This window comes from Agelaius tricolor, unplaced genomic scaffold, assembly GCF_023055355.1.
Source record: "Agelaius tricolor isolate 1412-34295 unplaced genomic scaffold, bAgeTri1.0.p SCAF_66, whole genome shotgun sequence".
NCBI lineage: Eukaryota > Metazoa > Chordata > Aves > Passeriformes > Icteridae > Agelaius > Agelaius tricolor.
In genome coordinates, this window is record NW_027269326.1 from 1,122,400 (window position 1) to 1,144,991 (window position 22,592).

General features: G+C 63.6%; 4 protein-coding genes across 6 annotated transcripts; 2 read left to right on the top strand and 2 right to left on the bottom strand.

Annotated features, from left to right (window-relative positions):
- The first annotated feature begins 90 nt into the window (after positions 1 to 90).
- SLC50A1 (solute carrier family 50 member 1) lies at positions 91 to 3,609 on the top strand. 3 transcript variants are annotated; one of them, XM_071456751.1, is made up of 6 exons: positions 91 to 1,194; positions 1,936 to 2,013; positions 2,116 to 2,239; positions 2,315 to 2,473; positions 2,539 to 2,658; positions 3,368 to 3,609. In XM_071456751.1, the coding sequence occupies exons 1-6, from the start codon at positions 437 to 439 to the stop codon at positions 3,467 to 3,469; spliced, it is 1,341 nt and encodes a 446-aa protein (XP_071312852.1). In that variant the 5' UTR covers positions 91 to 436; the 3' UTR covers positions 3,470 to 3,609. The 3 variants fall into 3 exon arrangements, with proteins under 3 accessions (XP_071312852.1, XP_071312853.1, XP_071312851.1); XM_071456752.1 differs by lacking the exon at positions 2,539 to 2,658; XM_071456750.1 differs by having other exon boundaries at positions 2,539 to 3,501.
- Positions 3,610 to 7,380: 3,771 nt separating this feature from the next.
- DPM3 (dolichyl-phosphate mannosyltransferase subunit 3, regulatory) lies at positions 7,381 to 8,188 on the bottom strand. The gene is made up of 2 exons (XM_071456725.1): positions 7,953 to 8,188; positions 7,381 to 7,689 (listed from the first exon to the last, which is right to left on the bottom strand). The coding sequence occupies exon 2, from the start codon at positions 7,681 to 7,683 to the stop codon at positions 7,396 to 7,398; it is 288 nt and encodes a 95-aa protein (XP_071312826.1). The 5' UTR covers positions 7,684 to 7,689; positions 7,953 to 8,188; the 3' UTR covers positions 7,381 to 7,395.
- Positions 8,189 to 8,641: 453 nt separating this feature from the next.
- KRTCAP2 (keratinocyte associated protein 2) lies at positions 8,642 to 11,524 on the bottom strand. Its single transcript, XM_071456762.1, has 5 exons — positions 11,367 to 11,524; positions 10,657 to 10,811; positions 9,935 to 9,998; positions 9,665 to 9,731; positions 8,642 to 8,846 (listed from the first exon to the last, which is right to left on the bottom strand). Exons 1-5 carry the CDS (start codon positions 11,419 to 11,421, stop codon positions 8,726 to 8,728), a joined length of 462 nt encoding a protein of 153 aa, XP_071312863.1. The 5' UTR covers positions 11,422 to 11,524; the 3' UTR covers positions 8,642 to 8,725.
- A 336-nt stretch (positions 11,525 to 11,860) lies between these two features.
- On the top strand, positions 11,861 to 21,304 carry TRIM46 (tripartite motif containing 46). The gene is made up of 10 exons (XM_071456761.1): positions 11,861 to 12,048; positions 14,149 to 14,404; positions 15,220 to 15,563; positions 16,066 to 16,209; positions 16,331 to 16,426; positions 16,550 to 16,803; positions 16,896 to 17,017; positions 19,113 to 19,412; positions 20,003 to 20,300; positions 20,633 to 21,304. Exons 1-10 carry the CDS (start codon positions 11,986 to 11,988, stop codon positions 21,006 to 21,008), a joined length of 2,253 nt encoding a protein of 750 aa, XP_071312862.1. The 5' UTR covers positions 11,861 to 11,985; the 3' UTR covers positions 21,009 to 21,304.
- Positions 21,305 to 22,592: the final 1,288 nt, after the last annotated feature.

Below are 22,592 nucleotides of genomic sequence, written 5' to 3' on the forward strand. Positions count from 1 at the left end.
GGGGGTTGGGCTGGTTAATTAATTAATTGGCTGGTGTTTGCACGGGGCTGTTAAGTGGCAAAGTGCCACAGTGGCTGGCACTGTCCCCGGCTTTATCTGGTGACACAAAGGCCTCCCCTGAGGGTAGGGACCCCTCCCCCTGCACTGCAGCGAGATTCCAGGTGGGGGGCAGGGGTTGTCCCGGGACAAACCCCATTGGAATGTGACAGACCCCGGGGGATGGGATAAATCCCACTGCTGGTGAGGAGGGGGCTGGGCAGGGGACACAGCCTGGCTGCACCCCAGGGACCCCCACGGGGTGACCCCAGGGATGTGGGAGCCCTGAGCAGGGGACAGTGTGGGTGCAGGGAGCTGGGATCGCAGGGATGTGGGGTCCCTGGAATTGGGAACTGCAGGGAGGGAGGGCCCTGGAGAGGTGAGATTTTGGGGCATAGGGATGCAGGACACCCGAATGTTGGGGATTCTAGGGTCATGGAGAGGGATCTCAGGGATGAGTGACCCCAGGATGTGTGCAGGCACCCTGGGACAGTGGGGTCACAAGGAGATGTGGATCCCAGGGATGCAGGATCCTGGGGAATTGTCACAGGGATGTGTGACCCCCAGGATGTGTGGGGGCACTCTGGGGTCACAAGGAACTGTGGATCCCAGGGACGCAGGATCCTGGGGAATTGTCACAGGGATGTGTGACCCCCAGGATGTGTGGGAGCACGGTGGGACAGTGGGGTCACAGGGCAGTGTGGATCCTGGGGAATCGTTGTCACAGGGATATGTGACAACTCCTGCAGGAGGCGGGGGTGGGGAGCTGGGCTCACAGGGCTCTGAGACCCCCGGGCTGTGCAATCTGCACCGAGGCGTTCCCCCTGGGGATGCCCGGGGACCCCCAAACCTGAATACACGACACCTCGGGGCTCCTCCCCCCGTACCGGCCCCGGTGCCCTCCCCGGTGCCCTCCGCGGTGCCCGCGGGGCGGTCACGCCGGTGCAGCCGGCGCTGCTCCCCCCGCTCGCAGCCGGATCCCCGCCGCTCCTCCCCGGTAGTGCGTCCTGCTCCGCCCCGCTCCGCTCGGCCGCGGGCAGCACCGGCCCCGCCGCGGGCAGCACCGGCCCCGCCGCGCTCCCCGGGCTCCGGCATGGTCCTGTCGGTGCTCGCCGGCCTCTGCCTGGCCGCCACCCTCGCCATGTTCGCCACCGGCCTGTGAGCGATCGGCGGCGGCGGCCCCGGGCGGGGCGGGAGCGGTGGGGAACGCACCGGGGCCGGCTCGGGGCTCACTGAGGGCCCGGGGTGCAGGGGGGGACCCCGGGCTGGTTTTGGGCTGCAGGGGGGGGCTTGGGGGTGCAGTGGGGCCATGGGGGATGAGGTGCGATGAGGACCCCAGGGCTGGCTTTGGGGTGCAGTGTGGGCCTTGGGGAGGGGGATTTGTGGGTGCAGGGGGCCCATGGAGGATGAGGTGCGATGAGGACCCCAGGGGTGGCTTTGGGGTGCAGTGTGGGGCCTGGTGGGAGAGTTGGGGTGCAATGAGGAGGGCACCAGAGGAATTTTGGGGGCTGCAGTGGGGGCCATAGGGGTGCAATGGGGAGGGCATCAGGCCCAGTTTGGGGGTGCAGTGGGGGCCATAGGGGTGCAATGGGGAGGGCATCAGGCCCAGTTTGGGGGTGCAGTGGGAAGGGCAGTAGGGGCATGTAATGGGGGCCAGTTTGGGGGTGCAATGGGGAGGGCACCAGGCCCAGTTTGGGGGTGCAGGGAGGGCCAAGGGGTGCAGTGGGGAGGGCATCAGGCCCAGTTTGGGGGTGCAGTGGGCAATGGATGGCTGGTGCGGAGGGATTGGGGGTGGTGCTGACTTTTGGGGCACAGTGCCTGCTGGCTGCAGAGACTGGAGCCTCCCCCACCTCAGCACTGCCAGGCACCCAGGAGGACGCTGCCCTCCGCCCTCCCCAGGTCTGACCTGCGCCAGATGTTGGCGACCAAAAGCGTGGAGAATATCCAGTTCCTGCCCTTCCTCACCACCGATGCCAAGTACAGCGGGGTCGGGTCCTGGGGAGGGGGGGGTCATACAGATTTGAGGGGCTGGGGGGATCCCCCAGGCTGCAGCCAAGTGCCTGTGCCATATCCCTGCAGCAACCTGAGCTGGCTGGGCTATGGCTGCCTGAAGGGGGACGGGACAGTGATCACCGTCAACGCCATCGGGGCAGCTCTGCAGACCCTCTACATCCTGGTGTATCTCTACTACAGCCCTGCCAAGGTGGGGCAGGGGCCTGGGGCGATGGGGAGGATGGGGGATCCCCACCCTGACATCCCCCACTGCTGTCCCTCCCAGCGCCCCGTGCTGCTTCAGGTCCTGCTGCTCCTGGCTGTGGTGGTCACTGGCTGTGGCTACTTCACCATCCTGGTTGACACAGGGACACGCCTGACACACCTGGGGCTCTTCTGCAGCGTCTTCACCATCAGCATGTACCTCTCACCGCTGGCTGACCTGGTGTGTGGGGCTTGGCAGAGCTGGGGCTTGCCAGCCCAGGCCCTGCCTGACGTTTGCTCCTGCAGGCCAAGGTTATCCGGAGCAAGTCCACGCAGTTGCTGTCCTTTCCCCTGACCGTCACCACCCTCGTGGCCTCCAGCAGCTGGACACTCTATGGCCTGCAGCTCCATGATCCCTACATCACAGTGGGTTGGGGTGGTGGAATGCTGAGGGGTGCCATCCCATCCTATCCCATCTCACCATGTCCCAACCCATCCTCCTCCATCGCATCCCACACAGTCCCATCCCCATCCCACCCCACCCTGGCCTGCTTCATAGACATTCCACCCTTCTCAATCCCATCCCATTCTGTTCTGTCCCTCTCCTGCCCCATCTCACCCCATCCCATTCCCATCTCACCCCATTCCACCCCTGTCCCATCCCATCCTATCCCATCCCCATCCCCACCCCACTGCCATCCCATTCCATTCTATCCCATCCCATCCCAGCCTATCCTATCCTTCCCCATCCCCATCCTCACCCCACTGCCATCCCATCCCATGGATCATATCCCATCCCATCCCATCCCATGGATCCCATCCCATGGATCCCATCCCATGGATCACATCCCATCCCATCCCATCCCATCCCATCCCATCCCATCCCATCCCATCCCATCCCATGGATCACATCCCATCCCATCCCAGCCTATCCTATCCTTCCCCATCCTCATCCTCACCCCACCCCATTCCCCTCTCATGGCTCAGCACTGGCCCCGTTCAGCCCTGCCTGTGTCACCCAGCCAAGCATGATGACTATTGATTTTAATTAATTAGCTGGGATGGGGCCAATAAACCTCCCCCAGCAGCACAGGGGGGAGGGGTACATCCACTGTCCCCCCATGTCCTCCTGCAGGTCCCCAACGTGCCAGGGATCATCACCAGCCTTGTGCGGTTCTGGCTCTTCCAGCGGTACAGACCAGAGCAGGAGAAGCCCTACAGCCCCCTGCCTGCCTGAGAGGTGCCCTCAGGAGCACCCCAACTCTGCCCTGGGCTGGCCCCACCGCTGTCCCCTTGGCCACTCCCAGTGGGACACCAGGAAGGATCTCCTGCCTCCAGCCCTGCATCCTTCAGCGAAGGCCCCGGAGCTCTCAGTGAATCCTTTGGGGTACCACAAGCCCCTCAAACCCCAGGGTGGGAGGATAGATTTCCATGCCTATGGCCCTGCCTGGCAGCAGGATTTCGAGGGGCAGGGCTTTTGAGTGGCTTCCAAGGGTCCAGGTGTCACTTTTGTATGGATTCAAGTGCCTTTTAATAAATCAGAGACTTCCCAGCGCCTGCTTCTTTTACCTGCTGCAGAGGATGGTGCTGCTCAGAGGATGGTGCAGCTCTTGGCCCTACAGCTGCTTTGGGAGCTCTTTGTGGCCAACCAGGGGGCTGCTTATGGCCATACAGGGGCTACTTTTTGGGGGAGGCTCATTCTGACACACCCTGGGCTCTGGCAAACCCTCGGTAGGCATCAGCCGTGGTGTTGGGGACACGAGGGGACCCCAGGGAAGCCAGCGCTGCTCTGAGCCCCCTGAGGGAGCCACCCATCACAGTGTGGGGGTAAAAGTGTGGAACTGATGCGCAGACACCATGGCAGGACCTGGGAATCGATGGGAATCCTTGCTAAACCCCCTTGGATTGAGCAGGCCTGCATCAAGCATCGCTGCTCTGTCAATTAATCAATTAAAAGCAATGCGGAATGAAGATATCGGGCTGGTGCCTCGGTGGAGGAGCCAAATCACACAGCAGACACCAGAACCACGCAGAAAGAGACCCCCACCCCATGCAGGACCCCCTCAGGACTGAGGAGCTCATCCCATGCTCCCCCCACGAGGGGACCCCAGGGAAGCCAGTGCTGCTCTGAGCCCCCTGAGGGAGCCACCCATCACAGTGTGGGGGTAAAAATCTCTGGAACTGAGGAGCAGCCACCATGGCAGGAACTAGGAAATTGTGGCAGCAGCTCTGGTCACAGAGAGAAACAGGAATCGATGGGAATCCTTGTTAAACCCCCGTGGGTCGAGCAGGCCTGGATCAAACATCAATGCTCTGTCAATTAACCAATTAACAGAGATCTGGAATGAAGATATCGGGCTGGTGCTTCAGTGGAGGGGCCAAATCACACAGCAGACACCAGGGCCTTGCAGAAAGTGACCCCCACCCCATGCAGGACCCCCTCAGGACCGAGGAGTCTCATCCCACACTCCAGCCAGGTGACACCATTGGGATGAAGGACGCTGGCAGGAGCTGTGCTGTGCCTCTGCTGCTTGTGCACACCTCACACACAGCCTGCAAAAATCCATATAAAGGGACAGAGCTGAGCGTGGTGCCAAGGGAAGGAGGACAAGCTCCCGGCGTGCTCTGTCTTGCCCTGTGGAGCTTGGGCTCCCGTGCCTGCTCCGGGGACTTGGCTCAGCAGGGAAGAGCCCCCAATTTCGGGAAAGAGCTCCCAGGCCGGCCCCACAGCCTCGGGAAAGGGCTGCCAGGCTGGCCCCACAGCCTGGGGAAAGGGCAGCTTTCTCCACTGCCACACCTTGGCTGCCAACCGGTCGCTCCGGCTGCCCCGTGCCGGGAGCGGCTGTGACGTGGCCCCTCGTGCCAGCTCCCAGATGCCTCCATGCAGGGAGGAGCTGCTGCCACAAGGGCTGGGAGGAGCTCCTCGTGGCCATGAGTAGAGGCTCTGGATTGCCCTGAGTAGCCCCTGCATGACCATAAGTAGCTCCTCGTGGCCATGAGTAGAAGCTCTGGATTCCCATGAGTAGCCTGCACAGGGTCATGGGTAGCTCACAGATGGCTGTGAGAAGCCCCTGGATGACCACAAGGAGCCCCCTGGCTGGCTGTCAGTAGCTTCTGATGGCCATGTGCAGCCCTTGGATGGCCACAAGGAGCCCCAGATGGTCCTGAGCAGCCTGGCAGCAGCCCCTGGATGGCTAAAAGGAGCCCCCTGGCTGGCTGTCAGTAGCCCCTGATGGCCACGTGTAGCCCCTGCATGGCCACAAGGAGCCCCAGGCAGTCCTGAGCAGCCTGTCAGTGGTCCCTGATGGCCAAAAGGATCCCCTGGCTGGCTGTCAGTAGCTCTGATGCCCACAAGGAACCCACTGGCTGGCTGTCAGTAGCCCCTGATGGCCACAAGGAGCCCCAGGTGGTCCTGAGTAGCCTGGCAGCAGCCCCTGATAGCCACAAGGAGCTCCCTGGCTGGCTGGAAGGCCACAGGTAGCCCCAGGATGGAGCCGGATTGCCATGAGTAGCCTGCAGAGAGTCATGAGTAGCCCCTGCATGAGCACAAGTAGCCACTGGATAGATGTAGCCCTTTTAGCCCTTTTGAATGATCATGAGCAGCCCCTGGTGACCCTCAGTAGCCCACACAAGGCTGTCAGTAGCCCTGCTGCGGTCCTGACCCCACCAAGGCCCCACGTGGCCAAATCCAGGGCAATGTCACCCCCCCAGCCAACCACCCATGTGCCAGCGAGGGCTCAGAGCTTCCCACTCTGCTCCCACCAGCCTTTGCTGCTCAGGAAACAGCTAATTAGCTGCTCCTGCTAATTAACCCGAGTCCTCCCTCCTGCTCCCAACTGCTCCTTTCTGCAGAGCATTCACAGCTGCTAATTAAAATCCCAAAGTCCTTTGGCTGGAGGAGCTGGTGGCTGCCAGGGCAGCAGGTTCCTGCACATGGGGTCAGAGAGCAGGAATGGGGGTCCCCAGACAGAGCCCCCCACCCCTCCCTCTTCCCAGTGAAGCCCAGTGCGGTGCTGTGGATGGGCAGAGGAGTTGGGGGAGCTGCCCTGGAGCTGCTGGGTGGGGTGGGGGACAGCACACCACAATTTAAAGGCTGTGGCGCCTGCCCCACCCTAGCAGTCCCTCTCCTCCTTGCTGGGAACTCAGCCAGCAGGATGGGATGGGGCTCCTCCAGCTCCCACCTGCCGGGGTGAGCCACATCTGAGCTGGGAATGTGTCTGGATCCCACTTCAGAGCCAAATTCCAGAGAGCTCAGCCAGGGACAGTGGGGACATGCACGGAGACCCTGCCCTTCACAGAACCCCCAAACCCTCCCTGCACACCCTGAGAGCCAAGCAATCCCCCTGGGAGAACCCAGTGGTTCCTCCGGGTGCCTTCCAGCAGCTCCCAAGGCTCTCAGTGGACCCACATGGAAATTCTTCCCTTCACAGAACCCCCAAACTTTCCCTGCACACCCCAAGAGCTGAGCAATTCCCCCAGGAGAACCAAAATCATCCCTCTGGGTGCCTTCCAGCAGCTCCCGAGGCTCTCAGTGGACCCTCATGGAAACCCTGCCCTTCTCAGAACCCCCAAACCCACACACCCCAAGATCCGAGCAATCCCCCTGGGAGAACCAAAATCATCCCTCCAGGTGTCTTCCAGCAGCCCCTGAGGCTCTCAGTGGACCCACACGGAGATTGTGCCCTTCTCAGAACCCCCAAGCCCTCCCTGCACACCCCGAGAGCGGAGTGCTTCCCCTGGGAGAACCAAAATCATCCCTCCGGGTGCCTTCCAGCAGCCCCTGAGGCTCTCAGTGGACCCTCATGGAAATCCTTCCCTTCACAGAACCCCCATCAGCGAGAGCTGGGTGATTCCCCAGGGAGAACCCAGTGACTCCTCCAGGTGCCTTCCAGCAGCCCCCAAGGCTCCCTGTGCCCGCACCCCCAGAGACCCCCGGCCCCGTCGTGTCCCCGGTCACACACAGCACGGCCAGCACCGTCCTGGGGTCACACACAGGACAGCCAGCACTGTCCCAGGTCACACACAGGACAGCCAGCATGTCCCAGGTCACACACAGCATGGCCAGCACTGTCCCAGGTCACACACAGCACGGCCAGCACCATCCCGGGGTCACACACAGCACCGTCCGGTGTCACACAGCACGACCAGCACTGTCCCGGGCCTTTATTCGGCTCCCAGGCGCAGCCCCCGCCGCCGCAGGTCGGCCCTCGCCGCCTTGATGTGCTCCTGCAGTTCGGCCGCCGCCTCCTCGCAGTCGTTGAAGGTGGCCAGGCGGTAGCCCACGGTGGCCAGGGAGTAGCAGCCGAAGGCCACGAGCAGGTAGACGGGCAGCGGCAGCAGCGCCTGGCGGAGCGGGGCCGGCGGCTGCAGCCCCGGCGGGGCCAGAGCCAGCGCGGCCCAGGCCGAGCCCAGCAGGGCCAGTCCGCAGAGCCACTGCGCCAGCTTGGTCATGGCGGCCTGAGGGGAGAGGAGAGTGGGAGAGCCGTGAGAGGAACAGGGGAGAAAACGGGAGAGGGGCAGAGAAAGAAGGAGGGGGGGACCGGGAGAGACGGAGCGCCCCGCACCGGGCCCAGTCTCCTCCGGGACCTCCTGACCCCAGTTGGAGCGCTGCCCCAATTCCCCTTGGGCCTCCACCCGCCGGACCGAGCCCTCCCCAAAGACCCAGAACCCGAAACCGAACACGGACACGGACCGGGACCCGGGCCCTGCCCCACCCCCACCTGGCTCGGTCCCGCTCCCGGTGCCGGTCCCGCTCCCCGCCCGGCGCAGTGATGACGTCACTGCAGCGCCGCGCGCGCGAGGGCTGCCGGGAATCGTAGTTCGGCGGAGCGGCGGCGGAGCGCGCCCCCTGCTGGCGGGGCACGGCAGCACCGGGAGCCCTCCGGGAGCCCCGGTGCGGCCCCGCTGCCGGTGCGGCAGGAAGCGCCGGGCTTTGTGGGCCGCCGCCGGGGCCGCAGGAAGCATCTGGTTTCCTCTACGTCCGGTCGGAGGGGGTGCCAGGGAGCCAGCGTGGGAGCGAGTCCCGCCCGCCCTCCCACGGCTGCGGGAACCGCGCCGTTCCCACCCTCCCCCCGCACAACCGGGCAGCCCCGGTGCCCCCCCGGTGTCGTGCGGAGGGCACAGACGGGTCTGTGATGCCCTGCCAAGGGCAGCATCCTGAGCTGTGCCAGCACAGCTGGGGCTGGACTCCCACAGCCCCCTGCCCACTCCAGTCTGCTCCAAGCCTGGCTCTGCTGGGATCTTCCTCCCTGGCAAGTCCGGGCACACAGGGTGCCAGCAGCACATCTCCCACCTTTGGCCACCTCTGGGCAATCCAAAACCTACCCCAGGCTCCAGGGCCGCTTCCAGCCACACTGGCACACAGCAGGGCCAGGAGCTGGGCTGGCAGCTGGCACAGGGGACAAGCAGCTACAAAGAAATGGCTTTATTGGGCAGGGGGGGGTCCTGGATCGGCCACAGGGAGGGGGCTGCCCCAGGAAGGGGCAGCAGGACATCAATTTCTCTTCCTGCCCTTGCCAACAGCCTTGGCAGGAGGAGCGACGGGCGCTGTGGACTGGTAGAGAGTGGAGGAGATCTTGTTGATGTAGTAGAGACCCACCATGGAGAAGATGAGGCTACAGGGGCAGAAGGGCAGAGGCTGCTCAGCTGCTGGGGGCAGCAACATGCCAGGCTCACCCCAACACCTTTCCCCTGGGTCCCATTCCCTGCCCTTCCTAAAACAACAATTTCCCCCTGGACCCCACTCCCCTGCCCTTCCCAAACACATTCCCCTTTCTAAACCAACAATTCTCTTTCCCCTTTCTAAACCACACTCTTCTGCCCTTTCTAAACCAACAATTTCTCCTTGGATCCCACTGTGCTGCCCTTTCTAAACCAACAATTTCCCCTTGGATCCCATTCTCCTGCCCTTCCAAAACACCCTCCCTTGAATCCCGCTCTCCTGCCTTTCCTAAACCAACAATTTCCCTCTGGATCCCACTGTGCTGCCCTTCTTAAACACTTTCTCCTTGGATCCCACTCTCCTGCCCTTCCTAAACCAACAATTCCCATTGGATCCCACTCTCCTGCCCCTCCTAAACACCCTCCCTTGGATCCCACTCCCCTGCCCTTCCCAAACCTACACTTTCTCCTTGGATCCTATTCTCCTGCCCTTCCCAAACACCCTCCCTTGGATCCCACTGTGCTGCCCTTCCTAAACCAACAATTTCCCCTTGGATCCCATTCCCCTGCCCTTTCTAAACCCACATTTTCTCCTTGAATCCCACTCTCCTGCCCTTCCTGAACCAATTTCCCCTCAGATCCCACTCTCCTGCCCTCCCCACCAGCCCCCTGATGCTCCCTGCTCAGCCTCCTGCCGCCCTCCCAGTGTCCCCTGTGCCCCCTCAGTGTCCCCTCGGTCACTCCCACCCCCCCAGGGCACCTCTGGACCTACCAGGTGGTCACACAGACCCTGTGGATGAGGCCAGAGGCAAACAGGGCCAGCAAGAGGCAGGTGAGGACTGTGGAGAACCAGGAGACACACGGTGCTGCAGGGCTGCCCTTGGGGATGGAGGGGCAGCAGAATTTCCCCCAGACCCCAGAAAAAGCTCAAGAGGAGCTGCCACAGTTGCAGGGCAGGGCTGGGACTGTCCAGTGCCACTGCTGGGGCACCCCCAGCCCTTTGGTCACCCCCGTGTCCCCCCCAGGCTCCCCCAACACTCACTCTCAGGGAATATCTTGGCCTGGAAGCCCTTCCCAAAGATGAGGTTCTCCAGGTTGTTGAAGGCCTGGGTGTGGAGTTAAGGCACACAACGGGATCCTGCTGACCCCATTTCCCATCCTCCCTGACCTCTGCAGGGAAGGGCCCTCTGGAGGGTGTGAGGGACAGTTTGGGGGTGCAATGGGGGGGGGGGGGGGGGGGGGGGTGTAATGGGGAGGGCACCAAGGCCAGTTTGGGGGTGTAATGGGGAGGGCATCAGGCCCAGTTTGGGGATGCAGTGAGAGCCAAAGGGGGTGTAATGGGGGGAGAGTATTAGGCACAGTTTGGGGGTGCAATGGGGGCCAAAGGGGGTGCAATGGGGAGGGCACCAGGGCCAGTTTGGGTGTGCAGTGAGTGACAAAGGGGTGCAATGTGGGGAGGGCACCAAGCTCAGTTTGGGGGTGCAATGAGGAGGACAACAGGCCCAGTCTGGGGGTGCAGTGAGGGCCAGAGGAGGGTGTAATGGGGAGGGCACCAAGGCCAGTTTGGGGGTGCCATGGGGAGAGCACCAGGGCAGTTTGGGGGTGCAGAGAGGGTCACGGGGGGTGTAATGGGGCACCAAGGCCAGTTTGGGGGTGCAGTGAGGAAGGCAGTGGGGGGGTGCTATGGGGGCTGCTCCACACCACCTCTGTGCTCCCGTTCCCAGCCCACCATCCCCTGCAGCCCCTCCGGTGTCCCCGGGATGCCGTGAGGGAGCAGACGAAGAGCGCCGAGCCCAGCAGCCCGCCCTGGATGGTGAGCCACTCGGTGGAGGCCAGCTGCCGGCTGTACATCTGCATCCCTGCGAACAGCAGCAGCGACAGCAGCGACGACAGCGCCAGCGACGTGCCCGTGCCTACGGCTGAGTCCCGGGGCCGCCTCAGCACCGGCAGCGGGGCTGAGCTCAGGGCCGTGCTGTGCCCCCCTTCCCCCAGCCCAGCTGCCCCGCAGCTCCCGTTAACCCCGTTAACCCCGTGCCCCCAACACCCTCCTGTGCCATCACACCTCCATTCCCTGTTCCCGTTACCCCCGGCCCCGGTACCCCCCGCTCCTGTTAACCCCGTTATCCCCGTGCCCCCAACACCCTCCTGTGCCATCACACTTCCATTCCCTGTTCCCGTTACCCCCTGCCCCGGTACCCCCTGCTCCCGTTAACCCCGTTATCCCCGTGCCCCTAATACCCTCCTGTGCCATCACACCTCCATTCCCTCTCCCCACTGCCCCCCGCCCCGTTACTCCCGTGCCCCGGTACCGCCAGTTCCCCCTCCTTTCCCGTCCCCCCGCTATCCCTGATACTCCTCCCGCCTCGGTTACCCCCGTTACGCCCCCGTTACCCCTCGTGCCCCCGGCATTCTCATCACCACCCCAGTCTCCGTGCCCCCCCGTTCCCCCCCGTGCCCCTCGCCCCTCCCGTTACCCATGGTGCCCCCAGCCCGTCCCGGTGCCGCTCCCGGTGCCGCCGTTCCGCGCATGCGCACTCCGCCCGCGCGCAGGAGGGACACGGCAGCAGCGCCCGGGACGCGCCACTGCGCATGCGCGGGAGGCCCCGCCCCTCCCAGCGTGCCCCCCCTGGCGGCCGGGAGTGGCATTGCAAGTCCGCGACGTCCCGGAGCGCCCTCTGGCGCCGGGGACGGGAACAGCGCGGGGACGGGACCCCTGCACCGAGCACCGGCCTCGGTACCGGTACCGGCACCGGGACCCCCCTCGGGAACGCCCCCGGGAGCACCGCCGGTACCGGTGCCTTGCTCATCCTGCCCGCAGCCCGCCCCTGGCGCCGCTCCTCGAGTGTCGCTCCTCGGGGGATGCCCGGGGGTACGGCGAGAGCATCCCCGCGCCGCTCCCCCCAACCCCACACCGGTGCCGCCCCTCCGGTGTCTCCACCGCCCTCCGGTGCCGGCGGGGCGGGCGCCGCCGAGCATGCGCGCCGCCGCCCCCCGCCCTCCCCCCGGCTCCGCCGCTCCCTGCAACACACCGGGGCGATCGCGGCCGCCGCTGCTGCCGCCGCCGCCGCAGGCACGGGCGCGGGTAGCGGAGCCATGGCCGAGGGCGAGGACCTACAGACCTTCACCTCCATCATGGACGCGCTCGTCCGCATCAGCGTGAGCGGCCGCGGTGGCAGCGGGGGGGCGGACAGGGGTCCTCCGGGACCGGGTCGCCGTGGCAACGCGGCGGGGACTGGGGGGGAGGGCGATGCCCTTGAGGGGTGGGCGGGCAGCGGACCCGCACCCCGACTCACCGCAGCGACCCCCGGGCATCCCCCGGCATCGGGACCCCCCCACACCGAGCCGTGGTCGAGCCGGGAGCACCGGGTGCCGAGAGGGCGGCCCCATCCCGGCCCCGGTCTTGGTGCCCAGCCCGGTCCTGGCGCCGGTCCCAGGGCTCTGCTGTGGGTCCAGCTCCAGTCCCCATCCCAGCCCCCATCGCCATCCTGGCCCCCATCTCCCTCTCCATCCCAGTTCCAATCCCACACCCATCCCAGTCCCCATCCCCATCCCAGCCCTGGGCCTAATCCTGGCACTATTCCCAGTGCTGGTCCTCATCCCCATCCCAGCCACCATCCCAGCCCCGGGCCCATCCTGGTACTGATCCCAGTAGTGGCCCCCATCCCTATTGCACTGCCAGTCCTGATACTGGTCTGATCCTGGGCACAGCCCCAATCCCATCCCCACACCAGGCCTGGGTCCCATCCGGGTTCTGATCCCAGTCCTGGTGCTGATTCTGCCCATGCTGCTGCTCCCAGGCCCGATCCTGGCTCTGATGCTGGTCCCTGTCCTCATCATCCCCCCATCCCTGCTCTGCTCCTGGCTCTGGTGCTGCTCCCAGGCCTGATCCTGACCCTGCTGTGATCCCAGCCTCAGCCCCCAGCTGATCCTGGTTCTGACCGTGCTGCTGCCCCCAGGCCTGATCCTGGCTTTGATGCTGGTCCTGGTGCCAGTGCTGGCCCCAGTCCTGGTCCTGCTGTGGCCCCAATTTCCACCCCCAGTCCAGCCCTGGGCTTCATCCTGCTGCTGGCCCTGACTTCCAGGCCTCATCCTGGCCATGATGCTGGTCCCAGCCCTCGCCCCTATCCCAGTGCTGCTCCTGACACTGGCCCTGCTCCTGGCTGTGGTTCCAGTGCTGGCCCTGATCTCGGCCCTGCTGCTGATCCCAGCTCCATTCCTCATCTCAGTGGCAGCCCTGATCCTCATCCTGCTGCTGCTCCTGGTGTTTGTCCTCATCCCATCCCTGGTGCTGGTCCCAGGCCCATTGTTGCCCTGATGATGGTCCCAGTCCTTGTCTCCATCCCAGCCTGGTTCCCAGTACTGGTCCTGATCCTGATCCTTGCCCTGGTGTTAATCCCAGCCCTGATGTTGATCCTGGCCAAGGTGCTGGTCCTGGCCCTGGCCCTAGTGCTAGTCCCAGGCCCTGATTCTGATCTCAGCCCTGATGTTGGTCCTGACCCTGATCCTGGCCCTCATGCTGATCTCAGCCCTGATATTGATCCTGGCCCTCATGCTGATCCTGGCCCTAGTGCTAGTCCCAGGCCCTGATCCCAGCCTTAGTGATGGTCCCAGCCCTGATGCTGATCCTATCCCTGGTGCTGGTCTTGGCCCTGATCCTGGTCCTGGTGCTGATCTCAGCCCTGATGCTGATCCTGGTCCTGATCGTGGCCCTGGTGCTGTTCCCAGGCCCTGATCCCAGCCATGGTGCTAATCTCAGTCCTGGTGCTGATCCTGGTCCTGGTCCTGGTCTCAGCCCTGGTCTCAACCCTGATGCTGATCCTGGCCCTGGTGCTGGTCCTGGCCCTGATCCTCGTCCTGGTCTCAGCCCTGGTTCTGGTTCTGGTCCTGGCCCTGATCCTGGCCCTGATGCTGATCTCAGCCCTGATTCTGGTCCTGGTTCTGGCCCTGATCCTGGCCCTGATGCTGATCTCAGCCCTGATTCTGGTCCTGGTTCTGGTCCTGGTTCTGGCCCTGATCCTGGCCCTGATGCTGATCTCAGCCCTGACTCTGGTCCGGGTTCTGGCCCTGATCCTGGCCCTGATGCTGATCTCAGCCCTGATTCTGGCCCTGATCCTGGCCCTGATACTGATCTCAGCCCTGATTCTGGTCCTGGTTCTGGCCCTGATCCTGGCCCTGATGCTGATCTCAGCCCCGGTGCTGGTCCCATCTGGTCCAGCCCCGCTGTCCCCAGCGGGTGACGCTCCCCTCTCTCCGCAGACCAGCATGAAGAACATGGAGCGGGAGCTGGTGTGCCCGGTGTGCAAGGAGATGTACAAGCAGCCGCTGGCCCTGCCCTGCACCCACAACGTGTGCCACGTGTGTGCCAGCGAGGTGCTGCTGCAGCACGGCCACCTGTACTGCGACCCCACCTCCGAGCCCACCTCGCCCGCCGCCACCCCCTCCACCCGCAGCCCCCGCCTGGGCCGCAGGGCTGTCCCCAAACCCGACCGGCTGGACCGCCTCCTCAAGTCAGGTGGGGCTGGAGGGGCTGGAGGAGGGACAGCAAGGGGAGACAGGGATGGCTGGAGACAGCGGGGGCGGCTGAGGGGGTGGGGACAGGGAGGGGTTTGGGACAGCCAAAAGGGATGGGGACAGGGATGGCTGGAGGGGTTTGGGACAGCCAGAAGGGATGGGGACAGCTGGAGGGGACAGGGATGGATGGAGGGGACAGGGATGGCTGCAGAAGACAGGGATGGCTGGAGAGGTTTGGGACAACTGAATGGGATGGGGACAGCTGGAGGGGACAGAGATGGCTGGAGGAGAGGAGGATGGCTGGAGGGGACAGGGATGGATGGTTGGAGGAGATGGGGACAGGGCCACAGAGGACAGGGGTAGCTGAGGGGATGGTGACAGGGATGGCTGGAGAGGTTTGGGACAGCTGGAGGGGATGAGGACAACTGGAGGGGACAGAGATGGCTGGAGGAGAGGGGGATGGCTGGAGGGGACAGAGATGACTGGAGAGGACAGGGATGGCTGGAGGGGGGACAAGGGTGACTGGAGGGGACAGGGATGGCTGGAGAGGATGGGGACAGGGATGACTGGAGAGGACAGGGATGGCTGGAGAGGATGAGGACAGAGATGGCTGGAAGGCACAGGGATGGATGGAGGAGAAGTGAATGACTGGAGGGGATGGCAGTAGGAATAGTAACAACAGAGGGGGTGAGGATGGCAGGAAAGGACGGGGACAGGGACAGCTGGAGAGGTTGGGAGCAGGGACAACAGGAAGGGATGGAGGTGAGGATGGGGCTTTTTGCCCTGCTGACCCCCATCCCCTCCTCCCTCCCACAGGCTTTGGCACCTACCCGGGGCGCAAGCGGGGCGCCGTGCACCCGCAGACCGTCAGCTTCCCGTGCCCCGCCTGCCAGCGGGACGTGGACCTGGGCGAGCGGGGCCTGGGCAGCCTCTTCCGCAACCTGACCCTGGAGCGGGTGGTGGAGCGCTACCGGCAGACCATCAACATCAGCGCCGCCATCATGTGCCAGTTCTGCAAGCCCCCGCAGCTGGAGGCCACCAAGGGCTGCACAGAGTGCAAGTCCAGCTTCTGCAATGAGTGCTTCAAGCTCTACCACCCCTGGGGCACGCAGAAAGCCCAGCATGAGCCCACGCCCCCCACCCTCACCTTCCGCCCCAAGGTGGGTCCTCCTGCCCGCCTTAATCCTCTTGATTAAGGCTGAGAGGGTTGGGATTGTTCAGGCTGGAGAGGAGAAGATTTGAGATTACCAAATTGTGGCCTTCTGGTGTCTGAAGGGAGCTTTTGAAAGGATGGGGCAAGACTGTTTACAAGAGCCTGGAGTGACAGGATAAAGGGCATTAGATTCAGATTGAGAGAGAGTAAGTTTAAGTTAGAAATTAGGAAAAAATTCTTGTAGTGAGGGTGGTGTGGTCCTGGGACAAGTTGCCCATGGAAGTTGTGAATGCCACAGCCCTGGAAGTGTTCAAGGCCAAGGTGGGGCTCTGAGCAATGGGGTCTGGTTGAGGATGTCCCTGCTCATGTCAGGCAGGTTAGAACAAGGTCTTCAAGGTCCCCTTCCAACCCCAACCATTCTGTGATGCTGAGATCTGGGGTGCAGGGCTGGGACTCTCGAGGGTGGAGGGAGGTGCAGAGCCCTGCTGAGCCCTGCTGTGCTCGTGCAGGGGCTGATGTGCCCGGAGCACAAGGAGGAGGTGACTCACTACTGCAAGACCTGCCAGCGGCTGGTGTGCCAGCTCTGCCGCGTGCGCCGCACCCACACCAGCCACAAGATCACCCCGGTGCTCAGCGCCTACCAGGCCCTCAGGGTAAGGGCTCCTGGGGCCAGGCTGGGGCTCTGTGGGGAATTGGGGGCACCACAGAGCCCCAGTGCAGATGAGGGGTGTGGGGCGAGGGCTGCTGGCACCACGTCTCATCACCTTCCTGCAGGAGAAGCTGACGAAGAGCCTCGCCTACATCTTGAGCAGCCAGGACACGGTGCAGACCCAGATTGCTGAGCTGGAGGAGACAGTGAAGCACACAGAGGTAAGGGCAGAGGGTGCCCATCTGTCCCTGAGTTGTCCCTAGGCAGGAGTGGCACAGCCAGCCCAGTCCCCTCTGATCCCAGGAGGTGCCACACGCTGACCCTGCCATGCCTGTGCCCGGCAGGTAAACGGCTCACAGGCCAAGGAAGAGGTGTCCCAGCTGATCCAGGGGCTCTGTGCCATGCTGGAGGAGAAGCGGGCCACGCTGCTGCAGGCCATCGAGGAGTGCCAGCAGGAGCGGCTGGCCAGCCTGCACGGCCAGATCCGGGAGCACCAGGCCATGCTGGAGAACTCGGGCATGGTGGGCTATGCCCAGGAGGTGCTGAAGGAGACTGACCACCCCTGCTTTGTCCAGGCTGCCAAGCAGCTGCACAACAGGTACTGGGCTGCAGGCACAGGGCTGCTGGGGGCGTTGGGACCCTCTGGTACCCGAGGTGCCACCCTGACATCCCCGCTCTCCTGTGCTGCAGGATCCTCAGGGCCACCGATTCGCTGCAGAGCTTCCGTCCTGCAGCCAACGCCTCCTTCAGCCACTTCCAGCTGGATGTCAGCAGGGAGCTGAAGCTGCTCACTGACCTGGCCTTCATCCGAGGTAAAGGCACCGGGACCCGGGCACCGGCTGTGCCCCGTGCTGAGGCACAGCCCCTGCGGGCAGAGCGGGTCCCTGCCCGCCTCGGAGCTGCAGCTCAGCCACGGCTGCCCAGGGCTGCTCGCGGATCTGCCGGTGCCCCCTCCCCGTCAGGGACAGCCCCCGCCCCAGCAGCCCCCAGAGAAACCCCTGCCCTGCCCTGTGCCAGGGCGTCCGGGCCAGGGGCAGGCAGGCAGGGCCATGGTGCCAGGTGAGGGCAGCAGCAGTGCCGCGGGGTGAGTACGGAGCTGCCCCCGCTGCCGGGCAGGCGCTTCCCGCAGGGCAGGAGCCGCGTGGCCCTGCCAGACCCGCTGGCGACACGTTTCAGACCTGCTTCTACCTCTCTTTGTTTATAGGCTGCGGCCGCTGCCGAGGCGTCACCGAAGTAACTGAGGCAAGTCACACCCCTGCCCCAGAGCCGCCCCGCTCTCTCTTCCCATCCCTCCATCCCGCTCCCGTCCCTGGCCCCGCTCCGCCGCCATCCTCCATCCCCGTCCTGCCCGCCAGCGCTGGCAGCCGGTGGCTCTGCCTCCTCCATCTGCCGCCGCTCCTCCTGCCCTCCCGCCCCCTCTCGCCACATTTCCATCCCCATCCTCACCCCATTTCCGTCCCCCTCGCGCCCCATTTCTGTCTCACTCCTTGCTCCATTTCCATCCCTTTCTTGCCCCATTTCTGCCCCCTCTCACCCCATTTCCATCCCCTCTCGTCCCATTTCTGTCCCACTCCTTGCTCCATTTCCATCCCTTTCTTGCCCCATTTCTGCCCCCTCTCACCCCATTTCCATCCCCCTCTCGTCCCATTTCTGTCCCACTCCTTGCTCCATTTCCACCCCCTTCCTTGCCCCATTTCTGCCCTGTCTCACCCCATTTCCATCCCCTCTTGCCCTGTTTCCATTTTCTTCCTCGCCCCATTTCTGTTCAGCTCTCACCCCACTTCTGTCCACATCCTCACCTCACTTCTGTCCCATTCGTCATCCAAGTTTCTGCCCCCTCCTCATTCCATTTCTGCTCTCCCTTGCCCCATTTCAACCCCATCCTTGCCCTTTTCCCACTTTCTTCTCATCCTGTTTCCATTCCCCCACTCTCAGTTTCCATCCCAGTCTCACCCCATTTCCATCCTCTTCCTCATGCCATTTTCATTCTCTCCTTGGTCCAGTTCCACCCCTCTCCTTGTTCAACTTTCTTCCCCCTCTTGTCCCATTTCCATTCCCTTCCTTGCCCCATATTTGTCCCCCCTTCACTCCATTTATGTCCACATTCCTCCCCCATTTATTTTCCCATCTGCACCCTGCAGACAACAAGAGAGACGTTCTCTCCCCCTTTCAACCCATTTCCATCCTCTTCCTCACTCTATTTCCACCCCTCTCCTCATCCAATTTCTTTCCCCCCTCACCCCATTCCCATCTGCCTTCTCACCCCAATTCTATCGTGCTGACCCCATTTCTTTTCCTTTCTGCATCCCATTCCCACCTTGTCCTTGCCCCATTGTTGCCCCATGTCCATTCTCCTTCTCTCTGTATTTCCATCTTACTCTCACCCCATTTCTGTCCTCTTCCTCTCCTATCTCCATCCCTCTCCTTGCCCTATTTCTACCTTCCCCACCATCCAGTTTCCTTTCTCTTCCTTGCCCCATCCCCATTCTTTCCTTACCCCTCTCCCACCTGCCACCCTTCATCTCCCCTCCCCACCCTGCCTCTGTTCCTGCCAGTACCTTCTACCACCCTCCATTCCCATCTCCTCCTCCTCCTCCTCCTCCTCTCCTGCTGCCTCCATTCTCTCTCTCTCTCTCTCTTTCTCTCTCTCTCCTCCCTCCTGACTTGCACTCAGCCTGTCTGGTCCCTGGAGCCCCACAGCAGCAGCTCCTCTGTCTCCCTGACTCTCGCTCTCCTCCGGTGCCGACACACGGTCCTCTGCAGTCAGACCCCTCTAGACTCCGCTGGTTGTGCGTCCGTCCGTCCGTCCGTCCGGAATCCCGGAATGCCCCCTCCCTGCGTCCGGCCGCCTCCCTGCCCGCGGGGTGGGGGATGCTGCCTGACGCCCGCTGCCGCCTCTCCCCGCAGCGCCCGAGGCCCCCGTCATCGACACGCAGCGCACCTACACCTACGACCAGATCTTCCTGTGCTGGCGGCTGCCGCAGCACTCGCCACCCGCCTGGCACTACACCGTGGAGTTCCGCAAGACCGACGCCAAGGCCAAGGGGCTGAAGCTGTGGCAGCGGCGGGAGGAGGTCAGGGGCACCTGCGCCCTCGTCGAGTACCTGGACACCGACAGTGTCTACGTGCTCAGGGTGAAGGGCTACAACAAGGCGGGCTTTGGGGACTATAGCGAAGACATCTACCTGCACACGCCGCCCGCCCCAGGTGAGAGGGGATGGGATCACGTCGGGGTCACCAATTGTCACCAAAGGGGTGTCACCCGCCTGCCAGCCCCAGGTGAGAGGAGATGGGATCACGTCGGGGTCACCAGTTGTCACTAAAGGGGCATCACCCATCTGCCCGCCCCAGGTGAGAGGGGATGGGATCATGTCGGGGTCACTAATTGTCACCAAAGGGGTATTGGGGACAGACAAAGGTGATATAGAGATTCCATCATCAGAAGGCATGAAAAAAGTTACTTTATTATTAGAAATCTACAGTTCTTATAGAAACAATGGTGGACCTAAGACCTGATTGGCCTTTAGGAATCTTCTCTCACCTGTTCGTCAAGAAGGGACAGCTCCCTCTTGTAAACATCTTTGACAAACAGAGATTGGCTGTTAGGTGCAGAGATTGAGATAACAATTGTTTTAATTCTTTCTCTGAGCTTTCTCACAGCTTCCCAGGAAAATCCTGGGAGAACTATGTCTCTGTTCAGAGGATACGTGACTACCACAGATGGGTGCTTGGATCAACGCGGGGCGCCCCACTGTGCTGTGCTGCTCACCTTTCTCCTCTTTGTCTGCTCCCCACAGTCCTCAACTTCTTCCTGGACAACCGCTGGGGCTTCAACCGGGACCGGCTGGCCATCAGCAAGGACCAGCGCGCGGTGCGCAGCGTGCCCGGCATCCCCATGCTCTTCGCCGCCGAGCGCCTGATGACCAGCTGCCACCTGTCCATCGACCTGGTCATCGGCGACGTGGCCATCACCCAGGGCAAGAGCTACTGGGCCTGCTGCGTGGACCCCAGCTCCTACCTGGTCAAGGTGGGCGTGGGGCTGGAGAGCAAGCTGCAGGAGTGGTTCCAGGTGCCACAGGATGTGGTGAGCCCCAGGTGAGCTTGGGGGGTGCAGGGTTTGTTCCTACCTCCCCAGCAGGGTGTCAGGGAGCTCCTGGAGGGGACATCTCTCCACTGGACCCAGAATAAACTCTTTCAGCGTTGCTGGGGAGTCCCATGGGCGGCCAGTCCAGCCAGGGGGGCTGCTGGGTGCTGAGGCACCTTCTCAGATGGGTATTGGAGCTGGATCCCTGCACCTGGGTACTCTGCATGGCAGGTGGAGGGGCCACAGGTGGGGCAGGGCCCTCCTGGGTGGGTGCCTGTCCCTGGAGGCGTGGGGAGATCTCCAGCCTGTCCCGTGGGAGGACTCACCTGTCCCCTCTCCACAGGTATGACCCCGACAGTGGCCACGACAGCGGGGCAGAGGACACAACGGTGGAGGCGCCTCCTCCCTACGCCTTCCTCACCATCGGCATGGGCAAGATCCTGCTGTCCCACGGCTCGGCCCTCACGTCCCGCGACCCCAACGGCTGCACCGTGCCCCTGCCCCCACGCATTGGCATCTGCCTGGACTACGAGCAGGGCAAGGTGAGCTTCTACGACGCCGTGTCCTTCCGCGAGCTCTGGGAGTGCGGCGTGGACTGCTCGGGGCCCGTCTGCCCCGCCTTCTGCTTCATCGGAGGCGGGGCCCTGCACCTCCAGGAGCTGGTGGCCAACAAGCAGGAGAGGAAAGTGACCATTGGGAACTTTGCCAAGCTGGACTGAGCCACGCCCATGGTCCCCACATGCCCCCGGGCACCCTGCGAGCACCAGGGGGACACAAGTGGCCAGGGAGCAGAGCAGAGCAGGGGTGGCCCCGGCCCTGCCACCACTGGGGACAGGCCAGGTGTTTGTTTTGTGGGATGGGGGGGACTAGGACAGCTTTGCCGTCCCCTCCTCACTCTGTCTGCCTGCCCCTGGCTCCAGCCAGCCCCAGGCTGCTCTGGGCTGGGGCTGTGGGCAGGGCTGGCAGAGGGTCAGCCCTGGAGATGGGTCAGGGAGGGGGACAGGGCTGCGCAGGGAGGGGGGTGGAAGGTGACAGTGGGGTGACAGTGCAGGGGAGAGGCTGGGTGCTGGTTGGGGTGGGGGAGGCAGCTGGGGTGGGGGAGAGGGAGGTGGGGGGAGGCTGGGCTGGAACAAGGTGTGAAGATGTTTTGTAAAATGGCTCATTTTCAACGTGGATCATCTGGCTGCAGCCAGGCACAGCCCCTGCACACAGCCAGCGTGGGGTCCCTCCCGTGGGCTGCTGGGCACCTCAGTGCCTGCCGCCTGCTCTGCCCTGTCCTTGGGGAGCAACGTGCCTGGCCAGCCCTGCACGTGGCCTCAGGGCCACACTTGGCTCCCGTTACACCTCTGGGTGCCCAACCCATGGCCGGGGTGGGCTGGGCCTGCAGGGTCTGGATCTGACCCGCCAGGGAGCCCCAGTGCTGTGGGGGCTGTGCCAACAGTCCCACACCGGGGTCTGTCCGAGCTGCTGTCATTTCTCCTGGGTTCTGTTACAACAAACGCTGTATTTTCATGGTTTCCTACAATAAACTGCAATGCCAGACTCGTCCAGAGCCTCCCTGGCACAGGGGGCCATGGGACTGAGCTGTGCAGGGGGCCAGACTGTGCATGGGGGCAGGGTGCCAAGGGACATGAAGAGCTGGGTCTGGGTTGGCTGGGGGGGTCTCAGGGCTCTGGGGTCAAGGGCTAGAGGGTCATGGGGCTGTGGAGTCATGGATTTGTGGGGTCACAGGGCTATGGGGTCACAGGGCTGTGGGGTCTCAGGGCTGTGGGGTCTCAGGGCTGTGGTGTAGCAGGGCTGTGGGGTCTCAGGGCTGTGGGGCCTCAGGGCCATGGGGTCACAGGGTTGTGGAGTCTCAGGGCTGTGGGGTCTCAGGGCTATGGGGTCTCAGGGCTGTGGTGTAGCAGGGCTGTGGGGTCTCAGGGCTGTGGGGTAGCAGGGCTGTGGGGTAGCAGGGCTGTGGGGTCTCAGGGCCATGTGGTCACAGAGCTATGGGGTCTCAGGGCTGTGGGGTAGCAGGGCTGTGGTGCTGGGCTGGCCATGGGCCCGTGAGAGCAGGCTGTCCAGAGGCACGTGTCCAGAGGCGTGCACGGGACCGGGGCCTTGGGGCCGGGCTGTCCCTTGGGTTGTGGCCAGCAGGTGCCAACCCTGCCCAGCCCGGGCAGTGCTGACGTGTCAGGTCCTGCCCGTGCTCTGCCTGGCCACGTGGTCACTGCCACCCCATCACAGGGGGCTCCTGGAGGGGACATCTCTCCACTGGGCCCAGAACAAACTCCTTTTGCACTGCTGGGGAGTCCCATGGT

Bases quoted from the DNA above. Each gene is read 5' to 3' on its own strand.
- SLC50A1 (XM_071456750.1), top strand. From the start codon at position 437: ATGCAGGACACCCGAATGTTGGGGATTCTAGGGTCATGGAGAGGGATC. The intron at 2,014-2,115 runs GTACAGCGGGGT...ATATCCCTGCAG, and splicing joins TTCCTCACCACCGATGCCAA to CAACCTGAGCTGGCTGGGCT. The intron at 2,474-2,538 runs GTGTGTGGGGCT...TTGCTCCTGCAG, and splicing joins TCTCACCGCTGGCTGACCTG to GCCAAGGTTATCCGGAGCAA.
- DPM3 (XM_071456725.1), bottom strand. From the start codon at position 7,683: ATGACCAAGCTGGCGCAGTGGCTCTGCGGACTGGCCCTGCTGGGCTCG.
- KRTCAP2 (XM_071456762.1), bottom strand. From the start codon at position 11,421: ATGCGCGGAACGGCGGCACCGGGAGCGGCACCGGGACGGGCTGGGGGC. The intron at 10,812-11,366 runs GTAACGGGAGGG...CCCGGGACTCAG, and splicing joins ACGGGCTGGGGGCACCATGG to CCGTAGGCACGGGCACGTCG. The intron at 9,732-9,934 runs GTGAGTGTTGGG...GGTTCTCCACAG, and splicing joins GGCCAAGATATTCCCTGAGA to TCCTCACCTGCCTCTTGCTG.
- TRIM46 (XM_071456761.1), top strand. From the start codon at position 11,986: ATGGCCGAGGGCGAGGACCTACAGACCTTCACCTCCATCATGGACGCG. The intron at 12,049-14,148 runs GTGAGCGGCCGC...CTCTCTCCGCAG, and splicing joins ACGCGCTCGTCCGCATCAGC to ACCAGCATGAAGAACATGGA. The intron at 19,413-20,002 runs GTGAGAGGGGAT...TGCTCCCCACAG, and splicing joins GCACACGCCGCCCGCCCCAG to TCCTCAACTTCTTCCTGGAC.